The sequence below is a fragment of the Oratosquilla oratoria genome, chromosome 11, assembly GCF_046742065.1.
Source record: "Oratosquilla oratoria isolate Oo_2021 chromosome 11, ASM4674206v1, whole genome shotgun sequence".
NCBI classification, from domain to species: Eukaryota; Metazoa; Arthropoda; class Malacostraca; order Stomatopoda; family Squillidae; genus Oratosquilla; species Oratosquilla oratoria.
In genome coordinates, this window is record NC_134787.1 from 4,215,964 (window position 1) to 4,229,118 (window position 13,155).

General features: G+C 38.5%; 1 protein-coding gene across 1 annotated transcript in view; it reads right to left on the reverse strand.

Annotated features, from left to right (window-relative positions):
* LOC143029929 (polycystin-1-like protein 2) overlaps positions 1-13,155 on the reverse strand; it is a 187,079-nt gene that overhangs the window by 108,154 nt on the left and 65,770 nt on the right. The window contains exon 15 of the mRNA XM_076193140.1: positions 7,312-7,406. Coding sequence (XP_076049255.1) covers positions 7,312-7,406 — 95 coding nt within the window. The remainder of the gene's footprint in view (positions 1-7,311; positions 7,407-13,155) is intronic.

Here is a 13,155-nt window from a genome sequence, read left to right on the forward strand (position 1 = left end):
TGCCCACCTCAGAGTCACCAAGACAAAAGGGTAAGTAATGAAGCATTTTTATTGGCAAAGGTGGGACTTTGCTAGGGATGTGTTATGTTGTCTTGGCTGTTCAATTTGTGCATAGATGGGGTGGTGTGATAGATAAACACAAGGGTTATGGGCTGGGGAGGTGGAGGTAGAATGTAGATTGAGAGAAGCAAGTAAATGCCTTAGGGCAGTGCTATTCAACCTGGGTGGACAGTCCACCTTATAGTGGACCAGATTAAGTGAGGGGTGGACAGCTGTCTAGGGGTGGACTACTGGGTAGACAAGATCCTCACCTGCACGTGTCTGTATATATACAAGAGATTCTCTCTCTCTCTCTCTCTCTGTGTGATTCACAGGGAAGTGTTAGTGGCAAAGCAACTGAATGAAACTAGAAATGCAAAGGAGAAAAGTGACTTTAAGCTTCTACTTGATGATGTCAAAATGGTTAATCATATTTGTGTACATGCAAAAAAGCATGGAATGGTTAGTGAGTTATGTAAGGATATGGAAGCTAATTTCACCAAATTCCTCCTTCATACTGAGGTACGTTGGCTATCTCAGGGTAAGGTTCTCAATCGAGTGTTTGCATTGAGAGAGCAGCTCTGTGTTTTCTTTACTGAGGAAGCAAACCCCATGGCAGGATTTAAACACTTTCATCAGGATAGAAACCACAAGAAAGGTGGGGGTGTTCTATTGTACGTTAAAAACAATGTTCATGCTTGTGTTTTAGAGAAAGTGAAACAGGATGCATATGACAGTTTGTGGGTTGAGTTAACCCAAACAAATGGACAAAAAATGAATATAGGTGTAAAATATAGGCCAAAGACATTATCATTAGCAGACGACAAACTGTTATTTCAAGAACTGTCTAGTTTCTGCAACCGGGATTTATTGATAATGGGTGATTTCAATTTTACTGACATTGATTGGATGACCCTTGAACATGGCCATATAGGTAGTCGCTTGATTGATTTTCTTGGTGACAATTACTTAATTCAGCATGTAAAAGAGCCCACAAGATATGGAAACTTACTCGATTTATTGATCACTAGCCGCGAAAGCATGGCAACTGATGTAGAAGTCGGTGAATCTGTTGCAAATAGCGATCACAACTTAGTCAGATTCAAACTCCTAAACAATTTTAGAATAGATACTTGTGCTTCTAAAATACCCGATTTCAGTAAAGCTCAGTTCATAGAACTATGTCAGGAGCTTCAGCTTACAGATTGGGAGGAAAAATTAAACGAAAGGCCTGTAGATCAGATGTGGGAAATATTTCAAAATACGCTCACTAAGATGATTCAAACTTACATTCCTTTTAAGGACAGACGTCCCCCAAATCAGGCTCGACCAAAGTGGCTCGACAAAGAAACTGAAAAAAGTATTGCTAAAAAGAGACAGGCTTATAAGAAATATAAGTGCTCGGGTGCATCTAATGACTATGAAAGTTATGTATCAATACAGAGAGATTTAAAAAAGACAATAAGAAAAAGAAAACGACAATACGAAATGAACATCGCTGAGAAATCCAAAGAGAATCCCAAAGAATTCTATAGTTACATTAGAGATAAAAAGGTTGTTAGGAATCACATTGGTCCACTATTATCTGCTGACGGTCAACTTGAATATTCAAATGAAGGAATGTGTAATCTCTTAAACAATTATTTTAGCTCGGTATTCGGAAACGAAACACCTCAAAGTGAATTCCAAACTGAAACCTGTGAAAAGTCTGGGGTAAACTTACTCACTACGGTAAATATAACAAAAGAAACAATTAAAAGGTGTATAGACAAACTCAAAGTTAATAAAACACCAGGGCCTGACGGTTGGCATCCAAGAATCTTAAAGGAAATGAAAAATGAGATTGTTGTTCCATTAGAAATTATTTTCAAGAAATCCATCATATCCGGAGATGTCCCAAGAGAATGGAAGCTAGCTAACGTTACTCCCATATTCAAAAAAGGTGACAAAAAGAAACCAAATAACTATAGGCCTATAAGTTTGACTTCGATCGTAGGAAAAATAATGGAAACTATCATCAGAGATGCTATCGAATATCATTTAGAAAGTAACCGTTTGATAAATGATAGCCAACATGGTTTCAGACGGAAACGTTCTTGCGTGACTAACTTACTCGAATTCTACAACACAGTTGTCTCGAATTATGACAAAAGAAACAATATAGATTTAATATATCTAGACTTTGCAAAAGCTTTTGATACCGTCCCACACGAAAGACTACTTACTAAATTAGCTTTGCATGGAATAAGTGGTAGCCTATTAGGTTGGACTAGTAATTGGTTGAAAGGTCGAAAACAGAGAGTTGTTTTAAATGGAAAAACTTCTGGATGGAAAAGTGTTGCAAGTGGAGTTCCTCAGGGTTCCGTTCTTGGGTCACTTCTATTCATAGTATATATAAATGATATAGACCATGGACTAAAATCTACTGTTTCCAAATTTGCTGATGATACAAAACTGTGCGGAGTGGCAAATGATCACTCAAACCAATTAGATATTCAAGAAGATTTAGATCAATTACAGCAATGGTCTGAAAAGTGGCTAATGAAATTTAACACAAGTAAATGCAAGGTAATGCACATAGGTAAAAATAACAGCAAGTACGATTACAAGTTATTTGGAAATTCGTTAACAAAAGTGGATAGTGAAAAAGATCTCGGCGTAATTATCAGTAACGACCTCAAATCATCCAAGCAGTGTATTTCAGCCTCTGAGAAAGCAAATAAGATTCTGGGATTGATTGCGCGATCTTTTGATTTCAAAAGTCCATCACTCATTAACAAGCTATATAAATCGTTAGTTCGTCCACATTTGGAATATGCTGTTTCCGTATGGTCACCGAATCTCATTAAAGACATTGACAGACTGGAAAAAGTACAACGGCGAGCCACAAAACTGATTCCATATATCAAAAATAAATCATACGAAAATCGACTTAAGCACATGAATCTGTTTTCCCTAAAAAAGCGTAGACTCAGAGGTGACTTGAATGAGAATCAGACAAGAAACAATGGTCTCAAACTGTCCGGAAATAGATTCAATTTGGAAGTAGGTAGAAACAACTTTGCCAACCGTGTAGTTAATGAATGGAATAAACTTCCTGCACAGGTAGTGCAATGTAGTTCAGTTCGAAGCTTTAAGAATCATTTAGATAAATACCTAAGTAAGATGCTGTAATTATTATAATTTATGTTATATTATTTGTTTTTGTTTTGTTATAATTTGTCTGTCTGATTTTCATTTATTATTAGTTATATGTCAATTTATTATCATTTACTATTTACCTGTTTGTTTGTTATTCAACTATACCAATGCATTTATTTATGTATTTTAATTGTTATTTACATTGTTATAGTTTTAATTTATTATTCATATGATTTTTTTTTTTTTTTTTTTTTTTTTTTTTTTTATCCGACCTAGATATGGATCAAAAGGTCTCCTGTCGGCATGCTTTGCCTTTGTAATCCTTTGTAAATGTCAGGATGTGCTCTGGCTGGCAAAATTGTCTTGCATAGCCTCAATCTTCGATCATCTGAACAAGCTAAACATCAGTCAACAAGGCAAAGGTGGGGATATTTTTACAAGTATAGGGAAAATAAATACATTTAAACTAAAGGTGAAAAAATGGAAAAGCAATGTAGAAAAGAGGTGTTTTTTTCTGATTTTGAATTACTTGACTCATTTGTGAGAGAATGTGGCTGGGAACGTGGTATGTAGGCAACAGAGCACTGGAGGTACATATGTCACAGTTATCAGACACCTTACTTTGATGCAAGAAAACCTTGACTTCTATTTCCCAGACAGTGAGAATGACCAGCTGACCTCCAACATGTGGATGCTTAATCCCTTCACAGATGAAGGAACTGATCATTGTGATGCTCTTTTGGAGCTTTGAGCGGATTATTCACAAAAAGCAGTTTTCAAGACATTTAGCCATCCCATGGATTTCTGGGTTACCCTGCTTGATATTCCAGAGTACAAGGATATTTGTGTGAGCAAGGGTTCTCTAGTTTAGTTTTGATAGATACAAACAAAAGGAATGCAATCCTGAACTTTGATTCTCTCATGCGGGTTGCACTTGAAGATCGTCTGACACCTCGATTCAACCTAATAGCAGACAAAGTGCAACAGCAGCCAAGCCACTGATCTTTTTTTTTTTTTTTTTAAGGATAATTATTTGTTTTATTGATACCGTACCAAATACAGTCAACTCTCAATTAACATGAGGGTTACGTTCCTGGAGACATTGTGTTAATCAAAATTGCATTAGTTAAACATATTTTTCCCATAGGAAATAATGGTAATAGGGGGGTTAGGTTCCTGGACACTGGGAAAGTCTTGTCTATTTTGGGATTTTGTTACTCTGAACTTGAACAAACACATTATTAATACATTTGTAGGTTACAGAAACAACAAAGACACATTCTTCATATTTATTTGTAGTACACAGTTATTTTATGTGAGCTCTTGTCACCATCCACTCTCCGCCTCACTCGCCTCCTCCTCCGACTCCCGGACACTCGTTAAAAATTAGTTTACCATTAATTGTGGGTTGGTGACACCGTTTTCTTTTCTGTTTTGGTGTAGAACAGAAAACGAAAGTTTACAATCTCTAACTAAAATATTCATTTCTCTGTAACAAAATTTCAAGCTTTTATGACTTACTATCATGGTCCATACATTTAAAAACTAGTTTACCATTGATTGTGGGTTAGTACACCATTTTCTTTTTTATTTTGGTGTAGAACAGAAAACGAGAGTTTGCAATCTCTAAATTATTCATTTCTCTGTAACAATTTTTCAAGCTTTTATGACTTATTATCACTGTCCTTACCTTTAACACTGACACTTCCACTCACAGTGTGAGCTAGCTTCACACTGAGATCAAAACAGAGTGTGGGAGACTGACCATGCAGAGGCCCTCTCTCTCAGTGCTCTTACCGCCAAATTCAAATCATGTTAAATAAAAATTGTCATGTTATTTAAAAAAATTTCCTTAAAAATTAACTCATGTTAAATCGAAAACACGTTAGTTCAACTCGTGTTAATTGAGAGTTGACTGTATAGCAAACATTGTCTGCAATTTTCCTTTAGTGAAAGAAAATGTGCCTGAAAGGCATGCTTAATGTTATCTTGTGTATTTTGAACCTCTTAGTTTGAGATGAGATGTGTGAATATATGGATGAATATGTAAAAGTTAAATAAAAAATAAGAGAAACTTTTTTTTCTGTTTACATAGCCATAGAAATGGGATATGAAAGTTAGATTTTTAATGTTAAAAATGTGATTTTTTAATGAGACTTTTTTGCGGGGTGGGGGTGGACAGCTTTTACTTAATCAGCACTAGGGGTGGACAACATTAAAAAAAGTTGAAGACCACTGCCTTATGGAATTAAGAAGTGTAATAAGAAATAGACATTTGGGAATGGATGCTAAGAGGAGATTGTATGAAGGGGTGATTGTGCCAACAGCAATGTATGGGGCAGAAACATGGAACATAAGAGAGGAAGAGTTTAAATGTGTTTGAGATGAAATGCCTGAGAAGTATGGTAGTGGTTACTAGGCTGGATAGAGTGAAAAACGAGGTGAGGAGGAGAACGGGGGTGGAAAGGGAGTTGGGAGATAGGGTTGATGAAAGAGTATTGGGATGGTTTGGACACATGGAAAGAATGAGTGAACATGAGGGATCGACCAAGGATGAGATGGATGGATGAAGTAAAAAGGGCATTGGGAAAGAGGGGTATGTCTCTTAAGGAAAGGAGTGGACAGAAGATAGGGGTGAGTGGAGAAAGGTTGTGTTTGTGTGATGCTGTGATGCATGGAAGGGAGTGGGTGGAGGATGGAAGGGTGAGGGAGCATGTGTGAATAATATTTTGATGCAGCCCAAAGGGACTTCTCCCCACCTTCTCTTTTTCTGCATGAAGGGATGGAGAGAGGGGGGTCACTGATTAAATTAAGCAGCCTTGCTGTGGATGTGCTGTGTTTTCCTACATTGCTTCTGATCCAGGGCAGAGGGCAAGATGCAGGGATGACCCATCATCCAGGAGGTGCCAAGATAAGAGGGAGGGAGGGGGTGAAAGGTAGTGGAGTGTGTGGGGATGGAATGGGTGGGAGTGGATTTTATACCTTCTCACATATCTGCCTTATCTGCCGTAACCCTTACCTATCCTAAACCCACACTGTCCCTCAGCAATTATTCCCTCTGTTCCTCTCCTAATCCTCTCAATGAAAACCCTCCAATATCCCTCCCCAACTACTCTCAACAAACTGATCCCTCTGAAGCTACTACACTCACACTTGTCCCCTTTCCCTTGTAAAGCAGAACTATACATGCACTCCTCCAGTACTTTACCCTCTTTTAGACAAACATTAAGCAACCTCACCAACCAGTCCATCATCACTGTACCTCCCTTTTTTTTAGACACTCCACATGGCACCCATCTATATATACTATGCCTATATAGAAAAATGGCACCTGCCATTGCCACTTGTATGTACCCCACATATAAAAAGAGGGTTGCATGCTATAACATAGATTCATGCCCTTGTTCAAACCCCTTGTTTTTATGTAAATTCCATTCTTTATTTCATATTGTGTAAGTAAAGTAGTTATATTTTGCATTTTGCCTTTATTTCATAACCAGTGTAAGAAAGATATTCTGATTAAAGGCAAAAAACAAGCTGGCGGTTGGATTGATAGAACTGAAATTGTGGCCTGGTTTGATACAGTAAATCAAAAACAACATTCTAAATTGTGACAATTGAAGTATTACTAACACAAAATGAGCTTGATCACAGATTCAGGTTGCCCCAGATATAACCACCACACAGAGGATGTAGAACACCTCATACTACACTGCCCCACACTAACAATCCCTTGACAATGACACAATATATCTTCCCTAAATCACTTGTATACCTGCCCAGAGGCTGTTGGTGGTTGCCTGAAGGCCACAAGTCTTCTGCAAGAGACACCAGGAGGAATGAATTGATTGATTGACCCACCTCCTCAGACCAACACAGATTCAAGGAGGGCTACTCCACTAGTATGCTTCTAACAAACATCACACAAGTGCTGGAGAAATTTAACAAGAAAGCACCACCAGAGATTATGGCTATGGTTACAATTAACATAAAGAATTTAATAAAGCTCCTGGACACATACTATAAAAGATATTACAGTAACAGATATCAACAATAACAGCAAGGAATAGCAAGGAAGCAAAGGAGAAAGAGAGTTCCAAGGAAATCTCTGAAGATGAATGACATACTCACCTCAATGTACAGGGCTGCATCTGGATGCTCTACCACCACTTGGTGGTATGATATTCGTGCCACAAGTGGATGACTTGCATCAACCACCTTTGGTGCTGCAGGAAGTATAGGGATATATTTTGTAGATTTTATTATGGCTAATGACAAATAATTTTATTTTGCTTGTGGCAAGACCATGGTGTGCACATAGCCTTCACTGATTGGGACCATTTTCAGGCCTTAATCTCCCCAACTCACATTGGTTGAACATGACCATGATTGATCAACATCCCTTCCAGACTGTTGAATGAAAGTACTCAATGTTATGAACAAAGAATAGACACTTGTTGCAAAGCAGTGGGTTATTGAATAGTCAATCCCTTCACCATGGTAACATAATGCACAGAAGTGGCCTGACCTGATAGGTGATTTTCATCAACTAAGGACTTGGAGAAAATTGGGGTTTTGGTCTGGGGTTAATCTATGATCATGCTTTCTGTACTTGAGTAATACTTAACTCCTTTGCTATGATTACTTGCCTTTTAAAGCTTTTGTTTTGGTATCTTGTCATGTCTTGTCTGGTTAATATAAATTTTATTTTTTTCTCAGTTAAGGGAACAACTTGGGCTCAAACTGGGTTTTCATCAGTCACTATAGCAAAGGATAGTCAGCTATACTTTATACTTTACAAAAGTGATGAGATATTTGAGGCAAATTATGACATTGGCAGAAAAAATACCTGGTGTAATTACACTATAATATGTGGAAATAAAATGGAAGTTGGAAGGAGTAAAAACAAATATTGAAATGGGAAATGTAGGTGAAAGGGTCAAAGGCTGAGATATAATCAGTCAATCTGTTGCCCTAGGGCTCTCTTTCAAGAACACACAACTCTCAGGTAACTGGCAACTACTACCAGATTGGTCTACAAGTCACTCATAAAAGATATATTGTACTGTGTTGTTCTCTAGGTGAGGCAAGAGTTGGGAAATGCAAGACAAAGTGTCAGGCATCTGTGTGGTGACTATGTCTGGGACAATTTACATTTGTGGCTTGGCCTATTCTGTGTTAGTGCTAAATGCGGTCTTAACATGTGTCAATATGGCTCTTGCTGGTCATTGAAAGATAAACAATAGCAAAATTGGAAGAAGAAAATTGAACTAGAAATATAAGTAATAGGGTTAAAGGCTGCCATATAAGCAATGGTGATAGTAACCAGAAAAACAACAACTTAAGATTATAACAAGAATACTGTAAATGAAATTGAAACTGTCAACCATCAACCAAAGATAATAATGGAAATGATAAGTGATTTGTTAAAGATATTCATAGATGACATGAAAATTTAAAGGAAAAACATTATTACATAAGATGATAGTAGTTTCAATTCAGGGGTACTGATGAATGGGTAGTAGAAGAACAAGAAAAATGGAAATAACTTCAAAAGTGCATATGGCATTTATGAAAAGAGTCAGTTAGAGAACAAAATGGAAAAAAATCAAAAGGCGAGATTGAATGAAGATAATACTATGGGAATTAAAAATGGAGAGTGCGAAAAAAGATGTATGAGGAGGGTAAAATTAAATTGAAGCTGACCAATCAATTGCCCCATATCTCTCTTGCAGGAGACTAATGGCTCCCAGGTAACTGACAACAGCCACCGGATTCGTCCTCAGATCACTCAAGGAACAGATATTGTGTTATTATCTGGGTAAGGATATTGTATGATAATGTAGGATGAGGTATTTGAGGTCTTCTGTGTGGTGACTGAATTTACCTAGTTGTATTATACGGGAAGGGAGCTATGCTTGTAGTGACCCGTCTTTGTATCTTTCAGCATCAAGTTTGTTCTTAAATTCTTATAAAGTATTTGCACATACTGTTGCCTCATCCAATTTATTCCAGATATCCACCACTCTATGTGGGAAGCTATTCTTTTTTTAGGTCTCTACTAAAACTATCCTTCTTTGAGTTTCTTTTCATATCTTGTTTTTCTCTTATCCCACTTTAATCAATCATCTCTGTCTAGGACTTCCATCCCTTTCATAATTCTGTAAATGGTCAGTAGATCTCCTCTTTCTCTTCTTTGTTCCAGGGTTGGTAGTTCCAATTTGGACAATCTTTGTTCGTATGTCAATTTGGAGAGTGTTGGTGCCATCTTTGTCATTGCTCTTTGTATTCTTCCTAATTTCTTTATATCCTTTTTAGTACTGTGTGTCCATAGTGTTGCAGCATACTCCAATCTTTGTCTTCTCAGTATAACTAATATTTTCTTTACTATTTCCTCGTCCAAGTAGTCAAAGCCCACTTTCATTGATCTTAATAAATAGAAGGTTTCTCTGATTATTTTATTGATATGCTTGTCTGGTAACATGTCTTTGCTGGTAATTACTCCTAAGTCCCTTTCCGAGCTAACTTTTTTAACTTTCTTTATACCGATTTTTGTTGCCATGATATTTTATTTTTACTTTTTTCCAAACTCCGTTATACTACATTTCTTGATGTTTGAATTCACTTCCCACTTTTGTCTCCATTCCCAAACTTAATCCAGGTTTTTCTGTAGTGATTCACAGTCCTTCTCTGTACTTACTTTCTTTACTTATCATTACGTCCAAAGTCAAGTATTTGTCTCTAAGTACAGTACTACCCTCATTTTTTTCCCGGCCAAGAAATCTTCCATCCATTCAGAGTGATAGACATCGGAACAAACTGAATGAGGAAACAGTGAGTGCTAAAACTATACATGACTTTAAGTACAAACTGGATGTGGAAAGATACAAAAGCGGGTCACTTTGAGCATAGCTCTCTTCCCATAAAATACAACTAGGTAAATACTGGAATTGTACTTTCTCAGTGTTCCTGGAATAAATTGCAAATCTTAATCCTAACAAACCAGATATGTTAATAAAAAAATTCTCTCCAACTGTATAAGTGTATATTGCAGTGTACTACCTGTAATTCAGCTATGGATCTTCTCAAAGACCTCTATGTCAAACCCAAAAATTAAGTGTTCATGAAACACTTATTGGCTACTCATAGACAGCATGAAGGGGAGATGATAGATGACTATCTACAAGAGCTTCAGCTGTTCAGCAAGGGTTGTAACTTTAAGGCTGTTACTGTTTCACAAAATCAGAATGACTACATACATTATTTTTTATCAATGGTATGTTCTCTTATGCAATCAGGCAACGATTGCTTGAAAACAAAATTTTGGACCTAAGTATGGCTGTTGATCAAGCCAGGGCACTCAATGTTGCTCAGAAGACCTTGGAGTCTTATTCTCTTTTTACAGTCTCTGGTGTAAGTGCTGCTACGATATCCGAGCATGTTCGCACTGATGATGTAATCTGTGTTTCTGTAACATCTGAAGCTGCTTATTCTACTGAAAGGACCTGTGCTTCTACCAATTCAAATTCCCGTTGCTATTTCTGTGGTGATCCCCGTCATAATCATGGACAGTGTCCTGCAAGAAACGTCACTTGTCATAAGTGTAATAAGCAGGGACACTTTGCTAAAGTGTGCCGGTCTACTACATTTTCTACTTCTGCATCCACTCAGTCTTCTACACTGGCAGTCATCTCTGCTTCTTCCCCGGGACTACTACGGCGAGCAACTGTGTATGTTTTGGTTGGTAATAATGAAGCAACCGCTCTTATCGACACAGGGAGCTCTGAATCTTTCATCTCATATAATTATGCCAAGAAGCGACTGGAAGTATATCTATGGCCTCTTCATCACTCACGTCTACTGTGAAGGGACGCTGCATGGTTGACATCAATCTGAAAGTTGAGTGTTACTACAATACGAGGCTTTCTGTGTTGCTAGACTTGTGTTGTGATGTCATTCTTGGTCAAGACTCCATGAGCCAGCACTCTAGTGTTACTGTGGACTTTGGCGGATCCAAGAAAGATCTAAAGATCTCCAACCCTGCCACTTGCAGTGTACTGTCTGCTTTTGTAGATACACCTCGTCTCTTTTCAAGTCTTGCTCCTCATTGCAAAGCCACTGCAACAAAATCTCAGAGGTTTGGGGATGATGATAAGAATTTCATGTCTGAAATTAACTAGATGCTACATGATGGTGTTGCTGAGGAAAGTGCATCTCCATGGAGGGCGCAAGTCCTTGTGTCGAATGAACGCCACCAAAAGAGATTGGTTGTTGACTGTGGACAAAGCATTAATAAATTCACTCGTTTGGGTGGGTACCCTCTCCCACGAATAGACGACCTTGTCACGGAACCGTCTTATTACAAGTACTATAGTTCACTAGACCTGAAAAGTGCTTATCATCAGATACCTATATGGGAAGAGGACAAGCCATATACTGCTTTTGAAGTGAATGGCAAGCTATACAAGTTGTGCAGAGTACTGCTTGGAGTTATGAATAGTGTTGCTTGTTTCAGGAGGACTATTGACTTCATCAAACAACACAACCTACATGGAACTTATGCTTATATGGACAATATACTTGTGGCAAGAAGACCCAACTGGAACATGATGAGAACTTGGTAAAGTTTCAAAAAGCTGCCCAGTTCCACAACCTTACATCCACAAAAACTAAATCTACCATTTCGACAAGATCTATAGATTTTCGTGGTTACACCACAACCCACTGCTCTCTCAAACCAGATTCTGAATGTTTATGTCTATTAAAGGAATTACCAATCCCTAATCTGTTGAGGAAGGAAGGGAGAGGACGGAAGACAGAGGTGAGTGGAGAATGGTTGTATATGGATGATGTTGTGATTGCATGAGGAGGAATGGGCGGGGGGGTGGGGGGTGGGGGTAGTATGTGTGAGTAAATTTTGACACAGCACGAAGGGATTTCTCCCCGTCCTCTCATTATATGCAAGGGGGGACGGAGAGGGGGGTCGCCGATTAAATGAAGCGGCCTTGCTGTGGATGTGCTGTGTCTTGCGACACTGCTTCTGACCCAGGGCGGTGGGCAGGGTGCAGGGATGACCCGTCATCCAGGAGGTGCTCAGATGAGAGAGAGGGTGGGAGGGGTGTGGAGTGTATTTAGGGATGAAATGGGTGGGAGTGTTTTTATGCCTTTCCCTTTTTGGCTACCTCCCTTGGAAGGGTGAAAAAGCCTTGGTATATGTATGTATGTATGTACCAATCGCTAGAGATCGTACTTCCTTACGCCGTGTTAGTGGTATGTTTTCTTATTATTCACAGTGGGTTTCCCGATTCTCTGACAAGATCAGACCTCTTGTTGCTACTGACACTTTTCCTCTGAGTCCAGAGGTCATGAAAGCCATCGATGATCTCAAAGAGATTGGGAGGGTTGTTATGCACTCAATTGATGAAACTATTCCATTGGTAGTTGAGACTGATGCCTCTGATACAGCCATTGCTGCTATTCTGAATCAGGCAGACCGTCTGGTTGCCTTTTTCTCTTGCACCCTCACACCTACTGAATGCAAACACTCTGCAGGAGAAAAGGAGGCATGTGTAAATGTGGAATCTGTAAAGAGGTGGTCTCATTACTTGACAGGACATCTTACCTTAGTTATGGACCAACAGGACACAGCTTTATGTTCCATACTAATCAACTCGGAAAAATCAAGAACAATAAAATTCAACAATGGAGGATCAAGTTGGGGCGCTACGACTATGACATCATGTACTGTCCTGGTAAATACAACATTCCTGCAGACACTCTCACATGCTCACTGTGGACCTACTGTCAATAACGAGAAACTATGTGAGCTTTACGGTTGACTTTGCCATCACGGTGCAACAAGACTTGATCATTTTGTCAGAATGAGAAATCTTCCTTAGTCTGTGGAAGATGTAAGGAGGTTGTGTTCTGAATGCTCTCAATGTGCCTGATTGAAACCTCGGTTCTACAAACCAC